A 19,647-nucleotide genomic window follows, 5' to 3' on the forward strand; every position below is an offset into this window, starting at 1 on the left:
GACAAGATAAGAATATTACAACAATAATTTAATTCAACAACCTTGGAACACAAAACAATAACTTCGATAAAACTCTTATGAAAACAACAATACCCACTGTAACTAGGTTTCTGCCCAGATGAGAAACACATTAAAGGCATTAGATCTCTAGAAGCGTTGACAGGGAGTACTTTTGGGCCCGGTGTGATTTCAGAGGTTGAAAACCTTTCCAGAGGGCTCAAAAAGTTGCATGACAGGTCACGCACACATCAACGCCATTCACGGATACTCCGCATAGTGGAAATCTGACTTCATATCACTACGGAGTCTAGTGGGCAAAACTTGGTGTGTCTGGCCTGTAGGCTACTGACACCATCAGACTGCCAAGCAGAGTAGGGGAAGGTCGGGACCCATGATCATGGTGGGAGCCATAATCCACCCCCGTTTTTTTTAATACAAAGTACTCTTTTTGCATTTTTTAATGTCATTATATTTTTTATGCTTGGATAACTTTCCCACAATCCTTTGGTCAAAATTGTACTAAAAATGAAGGTGCAAAAAGGATTTATAGGTTTTGGGTTAAAAAAGTAAATTTTTTTGGCTGAATTTGTTTTAAAATAACTCATTTGTTATGCAAGAAATGTTCATGAACTTTTTTGTAGTGGTAGGTGATGTATTTATGATGAGATTAAGCTGAAAGTTTTTTCGATAGCAATGTTAGTTTTTTTTTCAGCTGTTGTTTCATTTCTGAACGATCAGGTAGGGAGCCTTGAGTCACCTTGTGTTGGGACCTACAAGCCATGACAAGTGCCTGTGATAGTAGATGTTAAAGTGTCATATGACATCATTTTTTTGTTTTCACACCTTTCCATTAGGATATGTCACAATTCTGACTTTTGTTTCGTTTGCAACTATTAATTACGCTATTTCACATGAAAATTCTGACAGCTCATCCCAAGGAATCATTTGAAAATTCTTCATCGCTTATTTCAAAATTTAAAGCTTGGAAGCTGGCTTAAAGATTGATTTCACACATAAATAATAGGCTACAACTATGTTTTAGAATTGCATTTTTGATATGGCGAAGTGATTTCTTTGCTAAAATACTACATTTTTTGGCTTATCGCAATTGTGGCTTATCGCTCCCCACATGTGGGGTGCGATAAGCCGCTTGGCGCGTGTTTACGTTTTTGAGCGTAAATTAAACATTCGCTGAATTAATAACTTGTACTTTTGCTGTAGAGTAGGTAGCACTACAAGGCATTGCAAAACCAATTTTTAGAGAAAAATATTGAGAAACGTAGAAGATATGCATCTAAAGGAAAAAAGTGGCTCACAGGTCCCGACCTTCCCCTAGTCTAACAATTTTGCAACTCGTTAAGTTTTGCCGCTTCAAATGGTTCACTCATCGATGTAGCCTAACCGTAGAGGTAACCTACTTTATGTCTTCAATGTACCGGTAGTCTACAATCCAATAGGTAAAGGTCAGAATGTGTCATGGATTAAGCATAAGCGGTAAGAAAAAAACGAGTGTGGTTAACGAAAACAAGAAAATAAAAAAAGATTCCAAGTAACAAAGTATCTACAAAGCAACCGAGGTGTTTCAAATCAGAAAACTTGTAGCCCAGAGTTAATATAGGCTGAATAAGTGAATAACTTAATGAATATGGCCATGTCATGCTGGTTTTCTAGCTGAGTCTCGGTTTTCAAAAAGTTAGAAATAGCCATTTTTCAAAAGAAAAATTGCGTGCGGTACGTCACTGGTTACGTATTCAACTATTTATACATTAAGTTTAAAGGGTATTTGAAAAAATTGTCCAAAGAGTGTTTCCACAAGAATACATTTTAGGTCTGGCTCTAGCCTACAATCCTGACTGCATTTTTTAAATCCAACTACTCTGAGTATGCATCATATCGTTAATCATTGTAAACTTAGGAAAACTTGTACGCCTAATCAAAATGGAAAAAATGCAAAGATAAATTCTTTTTGAAGAACGTTAGATTTTATACCACACCTATTTTTTACAGCCAAAAATCGATGCAAAGCTGGAAGTTTCAGACTTGTCCCTTTCATCAACTGAGGAGAAAAAGCTGCTTTGTTTCTCATCAGGCGACGTCGGCGATTCGCTCCCGAAAGTGAACATACTTGCTGAGGTGTCTGGAGGACTTTTCGCACCATCACCGCTTCCGCCAAACACAAAAGAAAACGAGGAAGACTCGTTGCCAGGAGATTTGCTTTGCCCGATATCGAAGCTGAAGCCAGCGCTGCTTCCTTGTGATGCGTCGCCTTCTCCAGCAAAGTTGAAACCGCCAAACGGAGACGACGAGGACTCTTCTTCCTCCTTCTGCGACTTGGATTCATTGTGTCCGATGTTAAATGAAAACGAGTCGAGCGTAGACGACCAGGGATGTTTGTGACGACTCGGCGGTGGGTGAGTTGGAACAGCGAATTGAAAATCGTTCCCTGAAGAGACTCGGCATCCGATGCTTTCTGGTGAGTTTTGCTCTGGGCTGTTGTCTGATCGTGTGGGGCTGATCTGAAGCGTAAGATACACATTTAACGTTACATCTGAGTTAATTTCAAAATAGTACCGTTACGTATCCAATGGCTTCATAGTCCAGTCGTTGAAGGGTTTTACCTTGACTTAATTGGTGTAAAGCTGAAATTTTGTACATTGGTTCTTTTCATTGTGCACAATGACCAAAAAAAAATCCCCGTGAAAATTTTTTGGTGAAAAAAAGTTATCCGCTTTTTTCGAAATTCCGCCATTTTTTTCAAAATGGCGGATGTCCAAATACTGAATTATTCAATTTTTGTGAAATTATTGTTAGTGTTAGTGCTCAATTAAAAGTAAATTTCATACTGCAAGTATTTCACATTTGCAAAGTTGTGGTCCGCGTGATTGCCGGAGGAAGTTTACGGATACACGGAAAAAGAGTTCAGGGAAAATGCCTGCAAAGAAATTACGATCTGTGACAAGGAAATTCAAGCTTCTGAAGCCTCCAGTATACTGCGTCAAAAGGGTGCTGATGGGATTAATGCTGCCAATACTAATAGAAGGGACAACACTGTTGCGACAGCTAGTCGAAAAGTACACATAGACTGTCGTAAACGTTATAGGCCTACTAAGCCAATCGATGTACAGCTTAAGAAGAACAGAGGAAAGTGGGTCCTGCGTCACGAGGAAACGAAGTGTTCGAATTCTTGATGGCAATTTTCACAGTAAGACTCATTGTTTGTTTTGTGGGACTCGAGTTCTCACGGATAGACCTGGCTTTAGTTTTGTTAAAACAGATATTTTTGCAAGGACTATATTAGAGTGTTGTGAGAGACGTTCTGACGATTGGTCATGCGCCGTGAAAGGTCGTATTGAATACTACGGTAGCGATTTGCATGCTGCAGACTGTTTATACCATCATTTTTGTAGTGTTACTTTTATATATGGATTTAACGTACCCTTGCAATGCGGCGGAGTACCTGAGGCAAAACGTCGAAAATTTGGGCGACCGAAGGATGAGGAACAGGACCAGGCATCTCTAAAGATGTGTTCCCATGTTGAACAGAATGATGAAGAACACTTAACGATATCAGACCTCAGATCTAAAATGAAGGAGTTTTTAGCAAATGATGATTGCCTTCCTTATGGATCAAAATATCTGAAGACCCAATTATAGAAATAGTGCGGTGAATCTATTTATGTAAATGAAGGTCAGGGCCTTCATTGCATTGTCACTATGAGAGGGAAGACATCCGAAATCTTCCGATCTCATGTCCTAAAAACAAGGCATGAGGATGATGAAGAGTCACAAAGGAGAGAAATAATTAAAACTGCGGCAAAGCTCATCAAAAATGGTGTTCCATCTGTTAATGATCACTATCCAAGCACAGACGCACTCAATAATAATAATAATAATCGTGTTTTATTTGCCCCTATTGCGATACATAACATACAGTAACACTTGTTTTGTTTGTTTGTTTGTTTATCTTTATCCTGCATTGCGGGAAAGCGGACTTGAGCGCTATGCATCGGTGTACGCCTTCCGACGTACACCTGACCCACGCTGCAGCCGACGGCAATGTCTGTTTCCGGTTGTCTACTCTACTTATGACTTAAATTTTGGTACTACCCATTACTCGAAATCGATCACTAGGTAGAGGCAATTATCGTAAAGTTTCTTGCCCAGAGAAACAACAGCAAGTGCGGGTGGCTGGAGTCGAACATGCATGCTCTCGACTGCGAGCCCAACGCGCTAACCACTCGGCCACGGCTGTCGAACACTGCGATCACAGATGCGATAGCCTACAACAGACGACAGGAAGCAGCGAAGTGACATATAGGCCTAGTCTTCGAGTCAGCTGCTCCCCTTATTTTGGCTTGCCATTAGGCCTAAGTGTCTGTGCCGAGACACAGCCGCGTGCTCTGGAGCAGTGTCGAACCCACGTCCTTTCGAACGTCGCGCAGACGTTTTCACCACTCGGCTACGCAACCGACACTCAATCTCGGTCCTGCTCTAATGTAGCCCACTTGCCTGAAACTTTACGAACACTGTTGAGTTCCTTATTAGTAGGAAAAGACAAAGCAAAATGTTGCAAGTAGGCCTATTGGCCAAGTTGTCAGACCACGAGCGGTGATTGCACCATTGCAAATTGGTCTTGCTGTTCAAGGACATCATTTGTACAGGTCGAGATTTCTTGTTGATACTTTACAGTTTACACAGTATGGGATATTGTTCTTCTTACGCAGAAGTCCTGAGGTTTGAAAAGAATGCAGCTGATTGTGTAGCGTCAGAATCCATTGTTCTAGAGAACATAGACCTACTCGAAAGTACAATGTTATTTGCAGCTGATAATGTTGATCATAATATTATCACCCTGGATGGGAAGGGGACTTTCCACGGGATGGGAATGATTGCTGCCTTGACACTGGGTCAGAAAGCAAACCGTGTGATTCCAAGGCACAACATATCACAACTCAACATCACAAAGAAGACTAGGATTGAAATCATGCAACTCCGCTTTGCCAATGAAGCGCAGAAGACATCACTGGCTGGTTATGTAGCCTACCTTTTTCTCAGGATCAAACCCTGAGCAATATTGTGAATGGTGTGGCCGAGGATGACGTTAATGTGCATGAACATAAACAAACGAAAAAATGATCGACTTGATCAGTAAAACATTTCGGGGTAGTCTAAAGGCTGCAAAGTGATCAATGCCCCAGGGGATGCTGATGTGCCGATTGTGAAGGCTACTGTTCTTAATGCAGTGTCACACTCGACAACGTTGATTGGAGAAGACACAGTTCTGTTGGTCCTGCTTCTTCATTATGCGCAACAAGCAAACAAAGATCTATATTTCCGCTTCGACAAGGAAAATGCTGACAAAGTGTATCAAAAATGGTGATGGGTGAAGAATTATGTTCCCAATTACTTTTTCTATATGCCTACAATGGATGTGACACAACATCAAGAATCTTTGGTGTGGGTAAGAAAATCTGTGTTTCACAAGCTGGTAAAGGGGGATGCTACTCTGAAAGACTGTGCCAATTACTTCTTTCTTCCAAAGCAGGCAGCAGCATCTATTGTGAACAAAGATTGTCAAGCGATGGCTGTGATTTTTGGAGGCACGCGGACGGATTCCCTCTCGTCAGCACTAGAGTACTAAGAAAAAAAGTAGTCTCTTCCCAATCATTTGTGACACCAGAACGCCTACCACCTGCTGAGTCATCGACAAAATTTCACCGTCTAAGGGTTTACTACCAAATAATGGTCTGGCTAGGACAGAAGAGTAATATGGAAACTTACGGGTGGGGTTGGAAACTGAAAGGCAGTCAGTTTGTGACAACAGAGTCGGACATGAATGCGGCCCCAGATTCCCTCTTATAGATTATCCACTGCAACTGCCTGTAGCACTGCCAGGTGTAGCTGTAGGCAGAATAATCTACCCTGTACCTCAGCATGTGGACAGTGCAACTTGATGCCTGTGACAATACGTACAATGAGTCATTACTGGATGAAGATGATGACCAGGACTTATTAAGCAACTGAATGTAAATAACTTAATAAGTGGTCTGCGATTCTTGTACTGCCAGTGTTTCACTATTGGTTTTGTTTCATATAGGCTAAGTCTTTCCATTAAACTAATTAGTTAATTTCATTTTGAATTGTCTTATTGAATTCCTTACCTTTGAATTGTCTTATTGAATTGAATTCAAAACCTTAAACCTAGGGATAAACGCCAGAATTAGAGCTCTAGCATGAATATTAAGTGAATTATTGTGATTATACTGTTTTGGCGGCCATTTTGAAAATGACAACTTTCCGGTGCTCTGATGCTCCTAGATTTTTAATATATTATTCTTGATGAAATATACTAGAAAAAAACTTTGGAAAACCTTTTGTAGCAATTTTTTGGGGTCAAACCATATATTTACCTGACTGTAAGTGAACAAAATTATCGTTTTTGGAACAATTATACATTATCGTACCGGCAGGCTATTATATAATATTTTGTTAATGTCACTTCGTTTAAAGTCAAATATAAATGTTATTGAGTAACTACTTGCTTATTAATTGTGACAATGATAATATCATATTTTAAAGAAGCCATAGTATGACGATACTTCGAAAAAATATTCAAATTTTGTTTATCCGCCAATTTGAGAAAAAAATGGCGGATTTTCAAAAAAGGCGGATAACTTTTTTTCACCAAAAGATTTTCACGGGGATTTTTTTTTGGTCAATGTACATAATCAACAGAAACATTGTGCAAAGTTTCAGCTTTACACCAATTAAGTCAAGGTTCGGCCCTTTTTTTCGCTTCAACGACTGGACTATCATAGCAACTGTGATCGTAAGTTACAACAATAGAGAAGGAACGATCAAGGATGCTATTCCGAAAATTAGTATATTTGGTAATTGCGACCTTTGATGTTTCGGGATGAAGACCAGGCTTCTTTCAAGCAAAATGGAGAGAGCACACCCAAGTCACAAAAGTTCCAGATCAAATACACACAGTCAGCAAATACAGCAGACTAAAAATACGTAGAATGCCTATCAACAGCAATAATGCTTTACAGAGGATTACCAAGTAACTATTTTCTCCTCCATCTGTTGGAACAACATTGGACTGAAATCGAAAGCTGTCCTCCGGAGACTTTTGTAACTCAGCCATCATTCTTTGGTGATCTTCTACTGAATAATGTGGCACACCTGCTGACAATCATACCGATATAGTTGGCATAAGCTACCCAGTACCTATTGTGCATAGTGAGTTTACCGAGGCTTTTATGTGTTGTGTAAACTCAAGAAGTTTAGACATATTGTAGTAACACAATGGTCTATCCCATACAGAAAATAAGTTGTTTTTTTTTTTTACAAAAAACGGCTGATTTGCTGTATGGGTACTAGTAGCTACAATCATGAAAGCCTCTAAAAATATACGTTGATGCTGTGCTAACAAGCAAACCATTAATACTGAGGCCTGCATGACCGAGTGGAGAGAGCGGAGTGCGACGCTTAGACCCCGGTTCGACACCTACTGAGGGCCGTCGGACCACCCGGCACACAACAACCCAGCAACGCTTCAACTCGGCAGTTACATTTCAGCTACTGCCAAGTCAGCAAATGAGATTTGCGTGCTCACTTCGGATTTACTTGATCATCGCTTGCTAAACTAAATTTTCTGGCTCGTGACATTGTCAAGTTTCGGCTTGCTCAATTATTACTTTCTCAGTTTCATCATTTACCAACTTCATCCACTTGCTGAAATGTTGCTAGCTCAGTTGTCACATGCTGAGTTGCCGCTTGCTCAGTTCACAACTGCTAACTTGTAGAAAACGTACAAGACTGTGTCTTTGGTATTACACTTAAAACTTGAGTTGGTCCCTACCTGAGGTAGGGCTTTGACTTTTCTGTGGTCGTTGCATTCCAATTTCTTCGTTTTCTTCAACCTGCTAAAAATGTACCTTGTAACTACTGTACAAGCCACGGTTTACAAAAAAAATGAAAGGCAGGTTTCACCCCGATAACTCAGTTGGCTAAGCTTTTGACTTTAGGAACAAAGAAACTTCAAGATCAAGTGGCACTGGTTCCCGACTAGTTTAGGGATCCCTGGGTTCCACTCTCGGGGTTTGTGCTTGAGCAACGCATTCTAAGGACTTCTCTCCATTCAGCAGCACCAAGTGGATGGAACAATTCCAATACACCACTTCAACAAGCGGAAATTTCACTCTGTCAAATTCGGTGACCATGACTGCGTCAGTGGTTCAAAGCTTCTACAAGTATATGCGAAGCTGCCAGGATTAAGCTACCGAAGAAGCCTTTTCAGTGAGAGTTTTAAGATTCACACAATCAGTGAAAACATACATGGGAAATTTCCTCCTGACATGTAGTCAATACTGTGCTTCTTTGCTTTATTACGCATTATAACTAGTGGTTTTCATATAAAACCTTTAACAAAATCTACTTTTCAACAGTGATAGAAAAACGAAGTAAAATCTCATTCAGTAGCACCTCTGTCATTGGGACATCATAGATTGGACCATCAAACATTTTGAGCATGTTGTTAGTTTTTTCTTGGCGTTCTTCGACTTCCATCACACTCGATGGATCACTGTGACAAGAACAACCTTCAATCAATCCATCTTATAACACCTTGCCTTTAACGGTAGGCTAAGCGTAAGCAACAAAAAAAGAAGCGAAACCACGAAGTTCCACAGTCCTACCATATCTTATATCTCTCCATATCTGGTGAGGGGGATAAGAAGAAACGGGCCTTCAGTTTCAATCTTCTGTCTCGTGAATGTTAAATAACTCTTAGGTTTCCACTAAATGTAGCATCAAAAATTTAGACCACGATTGTTAAGTTTTCAATACTTGTCACAGACGGTGAGTTCCTGTGGTTCTTGGTCCTTCACTATCTTCTCGTGCAATATCTTCTCCTGGACTTGTCGGAGTAAAGGAACTTCCGTCATTCTAGCGACGTGAGGTTGTAGAGCAGAGAGGGGTGGTGATGTTTTCTCGTTTTTACTTTTAACTTGAAACAAAACAATTTCTAATACAGTGTCCCATGTCACGATTATCTAATTGTCAAGGTTTTTTTTTTTTATATTTAGCCTATAGCCTATAGATAAAATTTAGCCAACGCATTTATAAGCAGTCAAAATAACTCGGGTCGTAAATTGGTCAGATGTTTTACAGTAGCCTAATTTAGTTATCAAACTTTGCAACACGATCAAGAACGCTTATTGTAACGGTTTCAAGTATTTCTTTCATGAAGACTTAATAGAAATCTTATCGAATCAACTCTTTAGCAAGATGTTTATGAATCAATTTTCTAGCCCTCAATTACAAAACCTCTCTAATCGTTCTAGTCTGCGTATGAGAGGCTATTCTTAGCCACAAGCAAGAGAAAAGATTTGTGAAGCCTACTTGCTCGTTCTTCGGTATTCTTCTTGGATTCCTCCATATCAGCTCGATTTTCAACGATTTGTGGCAGCTTGTGATTACCGGAAATCTAAAAAAATTGGCCTACCTTTAAAAATGCAACATAAAAAGTTTAACCAACATCCAATGCGCGTATAAAAAAGCTTTTTTTCTTATCGGTGAGTTGCACAAATTGTACTCTCCCACCTGGTCGAGGTTCTTCGTGGGAGGTTTCAACCAGTCGGCCAGGGAGCGAACGTTCTTGAGTGACGATTTCATAGGTGTGTCAATTTTCTAAAGAAAGTCCGCATCTGGTTAGGTCGAGTCACTCTTTACAATACTGCTATCAAGCGAAATCATATCAACTCATCACAGGTTTCAATTTCTTTCTTTATTCAGCAATTCGTAACAAAACCAAGTGTTTAATGCAAACGAATCAAAATAAAAGTAAGTTCTCTCGGATATAATAAGTCTGAAAAAGAATTATTAAGATAGGAAAACGTTCTTCATGAAAGAGAACATGGCTTTTCTCATCCAAGCTTGCGTGCAGTAAAAACTCGAAAACTTAACGACTAAACTAGTTTACATATAACCTGAAACATTACTTCACCGTGATTTATCATGTAGGCTAATGCTGGTTGCTGACAAAACATCGCTCACTTCCACCCAAGATGGAATAAACTGGGTGGGCATAAATGCTGAAGGAAAGGCGGCCGAGAAATGAACTGACCACCCTAGACTTGTTAGCAACGAAAGCCTAGTGTGATAATTATACCTTACCTTCTCATTTTCCGAAGTTCAGTATAGGCTAATTGAGTATGGTATCTTTAATGATCATACAAAGAAACTTTTTGAAAAAAATTTCAATACCGACAACCAGAGTGGTCAAGACTGGTTCAATGTACACTGTGAACTAATTCAGAAATACTGCACCTTCATGGGCTTCACTTGAGGCAGCAAAGCGGTAAGTGATAGACTGCGCCGAAGGTTGGTATCACTGATATCGGTTGACGGAACGCTCTCGGTCGGCAAGTTCTTTCCGGAAGGAAAATTACTCCCTTTACTGTTTGGCGGAAATGATTTCTGTACATTTCCAGCAGCAGGTAGCTAGAAGAGAAAAAGCGATCAGCATGTTCTATCGTCAAACACAAATGGGTCGTACTCGTTCCCACCATTTTTATTCAGTGTGTATCCTGTTTCCACCAGTCCGAAACCTACAAAACCTTGAACCTGATATAAAATTTAAATACGGATGTTTTTAGCTTCGAAAAAGACGTATTGTGAAAGAGCAAATTATCATTGTAAAAGGCCTAGCCTTCCAGTGTATCCCGAGAACATCGTAAATCTGAAGTGGTCAAAGGATAGAATCTCAACACGGCTCACACGACGAAGATCATTGTGAAAGAGAACATTTGTAAACCGATGCTTGATGTGCAATAGTCTGCTTTTGCGATTAACATATTGGTCCACGACACTGGACGGTTTTTAAAGGGGCTTAACTGTGGGGAATTTTGCTAATAGCCTACATTGCAATATTTGCAGTCGTAAGAGCAGTTTTGATGACATTGAGATTTTTAGTGGATTGACCAAGCGAGCAAACAATGGCACTATTTAAAAAACTGTTCTTTATAGGCTAAATTAGTCCAAACCATAGTGTACTTGATCAGATTTGGCATTGAATAACGCAGATGGAATATTAGGGACACTGCTGCTCAATAAGCTACTTCCACTCGAACCCGGGACGTGTTGGTTGCGAACAACGTTGCGACTTTTGAAGAATGATCGGAAATCTGGTACCTGGTGTTCAAACATACAACAATTATCTTCAACAGTTTTGTCCACAAACAATGTCAAAAGTATAAACGTGAAAGAGTGAAGTTAAAATTCAAAGACTCAAATTTTAAAAGTTGAGGTCAGTTGAAATTAAACGTGATAGACATGTCACTTTGAAACGCAAAATGTAGCCTACTGTCGGTATAACGATTCAATACTAACCGATGATGGCTTAAATGTTGTTGCAAGGCTTGGCAGCTTAGGTAAACAAGTAGTTGAAGATAGCGTAGGCTCGGCTTGGGATGACGACGTATATTTCTGCAAGAGTTGAAAACATCAATGGCAAATTTTAAACTGAAGAATCAGATGCAACTTCTCTAAGCGGTACACGAGATTCTGTTGGTTTGTTTTTCATATCTTTATCCTGCATTGCGGGAAAGCGGACTTGAGCGCTATGCATCGGTGTACGCCTTCCGACGTACACCTGACCCACGCTGCAGCCGACTGCAATGTCTGTTTCTGGTTGTCTACTCTACTTATGACTTAAATTATGACGCGGTACGAATGACGCGATTCGTAGGCTGTGTTGCGAGAAGCCGAACGACACAAGATTTAGTTGTCTCTTGTGTTTGATATTTAGGCTGCGCAGACGGCCTACCGATGTATAGGTTATGCTTTTTTTAAATAACGCAATTCAGTGTTCGCCAGTCGGTACCATGGTGTTGCCAAAGTTGGCATCTTGTAACATACACCTTATTATAGACATCTGCTGTGTTACGGCAAAAAGGGCAGAATAAAGTGAACTAATACCCCCGGTTTTGAATTGGTTACATCACACGTATTTTAACGATAGGCACAATACAAAACAAAAAACAACAGAAGCGCGCATAATTCCGTGTCTACACTTTTAGGGTTGCATTTCAAAATTAAATGAAATTCCCACTTTATTTTGGAAGGCAGTTGGTCATTTTCAAGGAAACAATTTAGGCGAATTTTTGAATGCGGCATTCGGTCCGCGTCCAAAAGATTTGCTCTGTTCTTAAAATGGAGGATTTATTTACCTTTCTCGTGTCTGCTTCATTGCGAAGCTGATGATCCAAACTATTACGTAGTTTTGATTGCATCTAAAAAAGAAAAAAAATCGCATATGCACTTGTGTGGTGTGATATCTACTTTATTTTGATTGACGGCATATTTCACTGCAGTATAATTATGACGACACACATGAGGAAAGCGTTCAAAAGTTCATTACTTTTATGTTTCATATTTCTTTTGTGAGACCATAACAACCTGGCTATTGGCTAAGAACTATTCGTAACTTAAATAGTAGCATGGTAAAATTAAAGAGATTTATCCATTTCAGTTTATTGCTAGACGAAGTTCTTCAAAACATTACACAAGTATCCAACAGAGACCTTTTGTCACAAACTGGAGTATCACAAAATCACAGACAACTTCACGTCACAGAGCACATACTTTCTGAAAGCAAACTTATAGGAAAGGACACTTGAAAAATTTTCTAACTTTTTGTATGTCATCTTTCTTGCTTTCTAGTTCTTCAATTTCTCCTTGCAGTGACAGCAGACTCTTCTTACTACTTGCACTGTCTATTTTCATCACTCTCTGCATTAACTTTGCGCTTTACATAATTAAACTATCAAGGAAAGTAGCATTGCATGTAAAAGCTATACCATATTTGGTACCCGCATGCTGACTATGACTAATTCACCAAAACATACTCACTATTAAGACAATCTTAGGTGAAATTCACATCGAACATACAAAACTGTCTTCAGCATACAAAAACGTCGTATGTTTGCTTTCTTTTATCATTCACACCAGAAATAGTATTCTTGGTGTAAATGATAAAACAAAACAAACATACGCCATTTTTCGTGTGACTTTTTTTATGTTGACGACAGTTTTGTAGCCTATGTTCGATGTGAATGTCGCCTAAATCAGACAGAGCCCTTTATTTCAAAACACACTTGCGTTATTAAAAAGGATACAATGTTACACCCCATTCAGTAAACCTCAAGTGAGGATTAGAAGCTTCTGAAACAAAATTTAAAAAACGGTTTAATGGTTTGTAGCAAAGAAAATAAATTACATCCAACAATATCAGTTATTAGCTTAATAAATCTTTAGCACAGCCGGTTCGACACCGCTCAAGAGCATGAGGCCGCGTGTTCGGCGGGACACTTAAAAGCATGCCTGAAAGTGGACTCAAAGATTGACTTCCTTGCCTTCCCGTTCTCTAAATCTTCAACCACTGCGCGAGTGCGCGTAAGCTTGGATACGACAAAAAAGCAGAGCAAAAAACACATGGTCAACGGCACAAAGGTCGTTGAGCTGACGAGACATAGCGATTAAAATAGCATGGATTTGTTTTTGTAATTTAAAGGAATACTAAAGAAAAAACCTGACTTGGCGATTTTCCATGTTCTTTGTGTTTAACATGCTACCATAACACGATTTTCAATGAAATTTTGCCCCATTGCGGTCTGACCATCATTGCGCGTGCTTTTGTCAGAGCTTTCAAAACCAGAATGGGCCTGAGCAGCGAAGCGTGCTACTGCCGGCGATTTAACTGTAGGCTATGTATGTATGTACATTGTACATCAAAACATCAGATTTCAACGTCAAAACATCAAACAGTTTGCTCAAAACCTCAGATCTGATGTTAAAACATCAAATGTTGTAACGTGGCTTTTGTTATTGCTATCTTTTGTGACGTATTCTCGAGCTATGTTTGCACTGTTTGGTCATTTATGATTTAAAAAAAAAAATGAAAATAAATGAAACATTGGACTTTGGGCCTTGCTAGCGCCATTAAAAACATTTTTTTTTTCGGTAATTTTTTTTTAAATGTATTCTTGAATGTTCAGTTTACGCATTTTAATGCTTAATTCCCGTTTAAAAATTTCATTTAATATGTATGCCTTTTAGCCAAGGTTTAAGTATTTCGTACGAGTGGTTAGTTGGTCAATAAGAGGTATTTCTGTTACCGTGATGTTGCCTTAGCAGGTTGCTGCAGAGGACCTTTATGCTACAGATGACGTGTTTTTTACTGTACTTATTTCATGTCGACATCATGATCACCACTCTACAATTTTTCCTGTTTTTATACAGTATGTATATACTGCATATTTTTTCAATGATAAATATCTAGTCTACATTAAAATACCTGTACAAGAACTTTTGAAAAAATAAAACTATTCTAAAATAACCTTGTTCGGCTTCCTGATGCTTTATTTTGTCTTGTAAAGCAGTTATTTCACTTCTTTTTATTTCTAATTGCTTATGAAGTTCAATATTCCTTTCTAATTGATGCTTGTACTCAGGTACCAGAGGAAGGGTCTCGTAATAATTCATTCTCCCCAAAAATTTTTCTCGAAATTCTTGATACTTTGCCTCGCAGTCACCTCTAAATAAATTTACACGTTCGTCAACAACAATTCACAGACTGCTCACTAAATATAAAAACGCTACCAGCATTTTTTTTTCACTCATACCGTGAAACTATCAATGTGAGACGAAACAGCTTAATCCGCTCTCGGGATTTTGCTCTATTTTGGTATCACAAACCTAAGTTGTTTCTGACAGAACACAACCCAGACAGCCACTTTATCTGGTCCAGACCTGGTAAAGTTCTGGTTAGATCCTTACCCGATCGGGTAAACATCTAGACCAGAAAAAGTGCCTTCGCTGAGCAACCCAACATCGGGAGCTCCCACTCTCGCATGTAAGGCAACGTCGACCAACGGGTGTGAGGACTAGTCAGCCTACACTACATCAGCATAAGATGACTAACAAGCTCTTACTTAATTCTATCATTCTTTTCCTTCAAAATTTCAAACAATTCCGCTTTGTTCCTTGCTTGTTCTTTCAAAAGTTCACCTCCGTCTTTCAGGCTTTACAAAAATATAAAAACAAAAGATTCACATTTTTAATCATTCGTGCAAGCAAACAAGAGTATTTGCCATTGTTGCTTCAATATTTTTACGTGTTAATTTTTCCTTGAAACTATACTGGTGTAGTGGTGTATGCTTGATAATACTAAGGCTACTGCACTTTGTACCAAATGAATATGGTGAATACTGCATCTAGAAAACAGTTGTTTGTTTAAATCCAACTGCGAGATACAGGTACAGAGAGCTTATGCAAAATAAAATAGACTTAACACAAAATAAATATATTGGTTATGTTAATATATAACAGTCTAACTACGGCTTTGGCAATTCATAAACAGTTTTGCATTTTTCATCATAGCTTGCTAGTCATGTAGTCAATACATATTATTAAATGATGATAGCTTGCTAGTCAATACAAATTATTAAAAATTAACTATAAATACACCAAATTAGTCTTAATTAAAGTTTTCAGTAAACGTTGTGTTGATGTTTTATGTACAGGTGCAGCATGTGGTTTCATACCTTTTCATTTGTTTAGTTTGACTAATACCCAATGTGTTCAGATGCTGGATCGATCTTTCTAGCTCAGCATTTTTTTCCTGCAACAATTTTGTTGCTTTTGTCTTCTCTTCTATCTGACTTTCAGCACCTGTTTATGACAAAATAACATCAACCAATAACTTTAAATGCTCCATATTTAATCTAAAACTATGAAAGAAACACAGTGTAGACTATCAGCATTTAAGTTATATATAAATATGTGGTGTAGGCTACTGTTCAATACTATAAAGATATATCGGAAGTTCTTTCATTTAGTACCAGTACCTCCAAAAACCCGGTGTTAGGCATTGTTGGTGTTGCATGATGTTTGTAACTAAAAATAATATTTATTCTATTATATAAATTCGATTCAAAATAATAGAAAGATCTGGCAATCCTTGAAAATTGTCAGGCAATGTAAGCATTTTCAGGAATTGACAGACATTTTTAAGGTTTGTTGGATCATAATCTTACCCTTAACTTCCAATCTAACCAAAATCGTAATCTGCAAAAGTGATCCGATTGGAGCTGGCACCTCAGACAATGCTTAAAAATGTCTGAGAATAACTAACAGTGGGTATTTGGAGGTACAGCTTTCATGAAAAGTAACCCAGCCAACAGCCAAATAACCAGACAATGCACTTGTTTTGCATCATTCAAACATTTTAAGAAACTGACAATGGCGATTATAATTTACAATTCTCACATACAATAGAATAGTTTTGCGCTGAATAACAAATAGCAATAATCAGTTTCAAACCACTAAACAACAAAATACTGTACTTACAACAAAAAAACAAAATATATCTCCTCTAATAGACAGTTTTGTTAAGTTTAAGATTGACATGAATTTCTTTAGCAACTATTACCTTCAATAAGCTGTTTCTCCTTCAAAATGAGATTTTGTTTATTCTGTATATCAGCTTGAAGTTTTCGAACAATGGACAAAAATTCTGATGGACAGCCACTTGCATCAAACTGTGCCATTTCAAATACTGTACAACACTTAATCTGTTTAACAAGTATATATGTGAAGGGTTTAGGTTCCCAGTGGTTGGGAAGAGAGCTAAGCACTACAGATAGGCTACTTATATCAGTGCACTTCCGATGGTTGATGTGCCTTTCAGTATATTCATATATACAACATGCACATTGCACATGAGATACTGTATGACAAGCAAGTGAAAGGATTGACAAAAAATGACAAATCTTTCGTTATTATCAGAGATGGACAAGATCACCAGTTGCATCTTAAAGATCAAAATCACCTAAAATATCTGCTCTATATGTGCTTGAAGATCAAGAATCAAGATCACTTTTTGTAAACTTGAAAAAATGAAGTTTTTGATCAATGGTGTTGCAAAAAAACAAATTGTACTATAAGCAAGCTAGTTAAAGGTAGTTGGCATTGCTACCTGTTGCCAGGGTTGTCGGTATTTTACCCGACCCAAAAAAACCCGGGTGGTTTTTTTTGAAACAACCCACTTAAAAAAAACCAAAAAAACCCATAAAAAACCCAGAGCATCATATTTGTCCAGTTTTTAATAGAAAATTAAAAAAATCAACAAAAAAACTACAAGGCACTTAAAACAAACTTTAAATTAGGACTTAAGGATGTAATTGTGAAGTAAATTTCCAAGAATAAACTGAAAACGCAGTGGATATTGTACAGTGCACAAAAATCAAGTAATGCCACTTTGTGGATACTACACTAAAACTCATTTATGCAAGAAAGCCTTATAGTTAAACTTGTGAAAGTAGGCTACTACTCTATTGTAGTCTGTATATATGATGTGAAATGCAATTTAGGAGGCTATTTACCAATTACAGATTCTGGATTCTAACGCATGGCTGTTTCACAGCATTTGCCTAAATGGCCACGCAATTGCTCATCCATTAGTCAAATACTATATATAATATATGTATATATAAATGATAAAAAATATTTAAACATGATGGCATAAATGCTCCTTGCCTTCAAATCTAAATCAAATGATGCAATGATGTGATTTCTACCACGGTAGCATCAACTTGGTATAGAAATCAGTGGATGATGCAACATCCAACTTGATCTTGAAATTAATGGATGATGCAACATTCAAGCAACAACAGCCCAAGTGCATTATTTTATTGAGTTATGCAAGCATGTACTGTGAGTGAAAAGCACTTCATCCGTAAAAAGTAGTTTTGAGGTGAAATAAGCATGAATCTACCTTTTTTTGCATCTTTTTTAAAAAAACCCAATAAAACCCAAAAAAACCCGGGTTTTTTTAAAAAAACCCGGGCGGGTTGGGCTTTTTTAAAAAAGCCCGGGTTTTTCTCAACCCTGCCTGTTGCTTTTAACTGTTTGATCATTGGCCTAAGAATTGTAATCAGTTACTCACTGTTGCTATTAGGCCAATCAATCGTTATGGTAATTTGTATAGAATCGCAATATGACACCCACGGCCAAGGGTAATAACAGTAGTGAGAAGTCACAAATTTTCAATTGGTTTTATGCTTTTTATGAAAAAAGAAGTTTTTGAACTGCATCATTTTTCACCTAATTTTTGTCTAGTTCATTTGGAAAGCTTTTATTGACAGTACTAAATATTTTCAACTTTCACGGGAGTAGGAGTACCATATATCAATACTTATTGCACCATTTACCTATCTGGCAACCTTGATACTGTTGTCTGCTATTAAAAACGCTTGGAGGTCTAAAAAAAATTAAAAAAGCTATACAAAAAAGAGGCAGCACATGCTTTCACATTTAATATATATATATGTTTATACTTAAGACCCTAAACAATTATTAGTCTGGTTAATTTCCTGAAACAAATCACTTTACATGACCAAAGTCGACTATATATACAATAGAGTCCAGTTCTTTTAGCACCGTCATTCTAAACTAGGAACACTACATTACGGGATGTGTAATTCCATTGTTCCTCCAACATTAGAAAAGTCAATTACCAATTTGACATTTTTTATACTTTGCTACTAGCTTGCTTTCAACTAAAAACCTTAAATTACTTTAAAACCTACTTCCCTCTTCTTATATACCATAACCTATAAAAAGTACACTATTTTGGAAATCCGAAAAAAACATAACCTTCTAGTGATGCATATAAGCCAAAAGCAGATGTAGTTTTGCATACCTATGATTTACAACCCTATTCTAAACATCTAAAATTAGGTCTAAATAGCAAAAAATTTAGAATTCACAGGACAAAATTGTGAACACAGTTGAATCATTTTTACAGGGATATCTTGACACTACGGGATGCAAAACTCGAAATCTGCCCATTCAACTGAAGGGCTAACTATGCTGTCTACATTGTATTGCACAATGCCATGTTACTGCAAGAGAATGTTTGTTTTGCAATGGCTGTTTTCACTTTATCGTTTCACTAAAGTGGTATTTGTTGTGTTTTTGACAAAAGTATTAACATTTCATAAGTTTATTGCCTATTACACAAAAATTTACATGACGAACGGACAAAATAAGAAAAACAATGACTATTGCCGTATTGTACATTAACTTGGCAAGCATGCACACAAAACAAAAATAATGCACATCAATATCATTGGACAATTAGATATTATAACTACAAACTGTAACCACAATCAAGTGATGACATAAATTCAAATATTTGCAGTCTTGCGTGAACTACCAATCATAAGCTTGCGAACTGTTCGAGCCATCATCGCGGGTTCCTTGCGCTTGGGAGTGTTCAAAAATTTGTTCTATGAAAAAGTTCACCTTACCAAACCCACGCTTTGCTTTTGTTCGAGTTATTGAGAATGCAGCAGAGACGTCATTCAGCTTGCAGGCTGATGAAGCTTGTCGCATTGGCCACTATAACTGTGAAATGACTGTAAAAACTTCGTTTACTTCGTAAAACGTTTGAACGCTCCCAGGTCTCTATATGTAACAATAAGGGGGCGTTCAAAATCTCTATAATATATGTAACGTAAATTACGTAACAATAAAAGCGATCTTGAACTTCAAGATCACGTGAATTGTGATCATCAA

At 37.9% G+C, this 19,647-nt stretch overlaps 1 protein-coding gene across 4 annotated transcripts; it reads right to left on the reverse strand.

The window, feature by feature from the left end:
- Window positions 1–11: 11 nt before the first annotated feature.
- Window positions 12–16,634, reverse strand: LOC145775313 (uncharacterized). Of its 4 annotated transcripts, none has more exons than XM_082586586.1 (17): window positions 16,499–16,634; window positions 15,612–15,738; window positions 15,000–15,089; window positions 14,406–14,602; window positions 13,185–13,230; window positions 12,700–12,814; window positions 12,237–12,299; window positions 11,398–11,493; window positions 11,062–11,199; window positions 10,336–10,509; window positions 9,610–9,696; window positions 9,409–9,493; window positions 8,854–9,013; window positions 8,491–8,590; window positions 7,868–7,928; window positions 7,064–7,188; window positions 12–2,516 (listed from the first exon to the last, which is right to left on the reverse strand). In XM_082586586.1, exons 1-17 carry the CDS (start codon window positions 16,614–16,616, stop codon window positions 1,995–1,997), a joined length of 2,304 nt encoding a protein of 767 aa, XP_082442712.1. In that variant the 5' UTR covers window positions 16,617–16,634; the 3' UTR covers window positions 12–1,994. The 4 variants fall into 4 exon arrangements, with proteins under 4 accessions (XP_082442712.1, XP_082442711.1, XP_082442710.1 ...); XM_082586585.1 differs by having other exon boundaries at window positions 7,064–7,191; XM_082586584.1 differs by having other exon boundaries at window positions 7,868–7,931.
- Window positions 16,635–19,647: the final 3,013 nt, after the last annotated feature.

Source organism: Aplidium turbinatum, chromosome 8, assembly GCF_918807975.1.
Source record: "Aplidium turbinatum chromosome 8, kaAplTurb1.1, whole genome shotgun sequence".
Lineage (NCBI taxonomy): Eukaryota > Metazoa > Chordata > Ascidiacea > Aplousobranchia > Polyclinidae > Aplidium > Aplidium turbinatum.

Coding starts and splice junctions, on each gene's coding strand:
- LOC145775313 (XM_082586583.1), bottom strand. CDS start 16,616: ATGGCACAGTTTGATGCAAGTGGCTGTCCATCAGAATTTTTGTCCATT. Junction 15,739..16,498: donor GGAGAAACAGCTTATTGAAG/GTAATAGTTGCT, acceptor TGTCATAAACAG/GTGCTGAAAGTCAGATAGAA. Junction 9,494..9,609: donor CCACGAAGAACCTCGACCAG/GTGGGAGAGTAC, acceptor CAATTTTTTTAG/ATTTCCGGTAATCACAAGCT.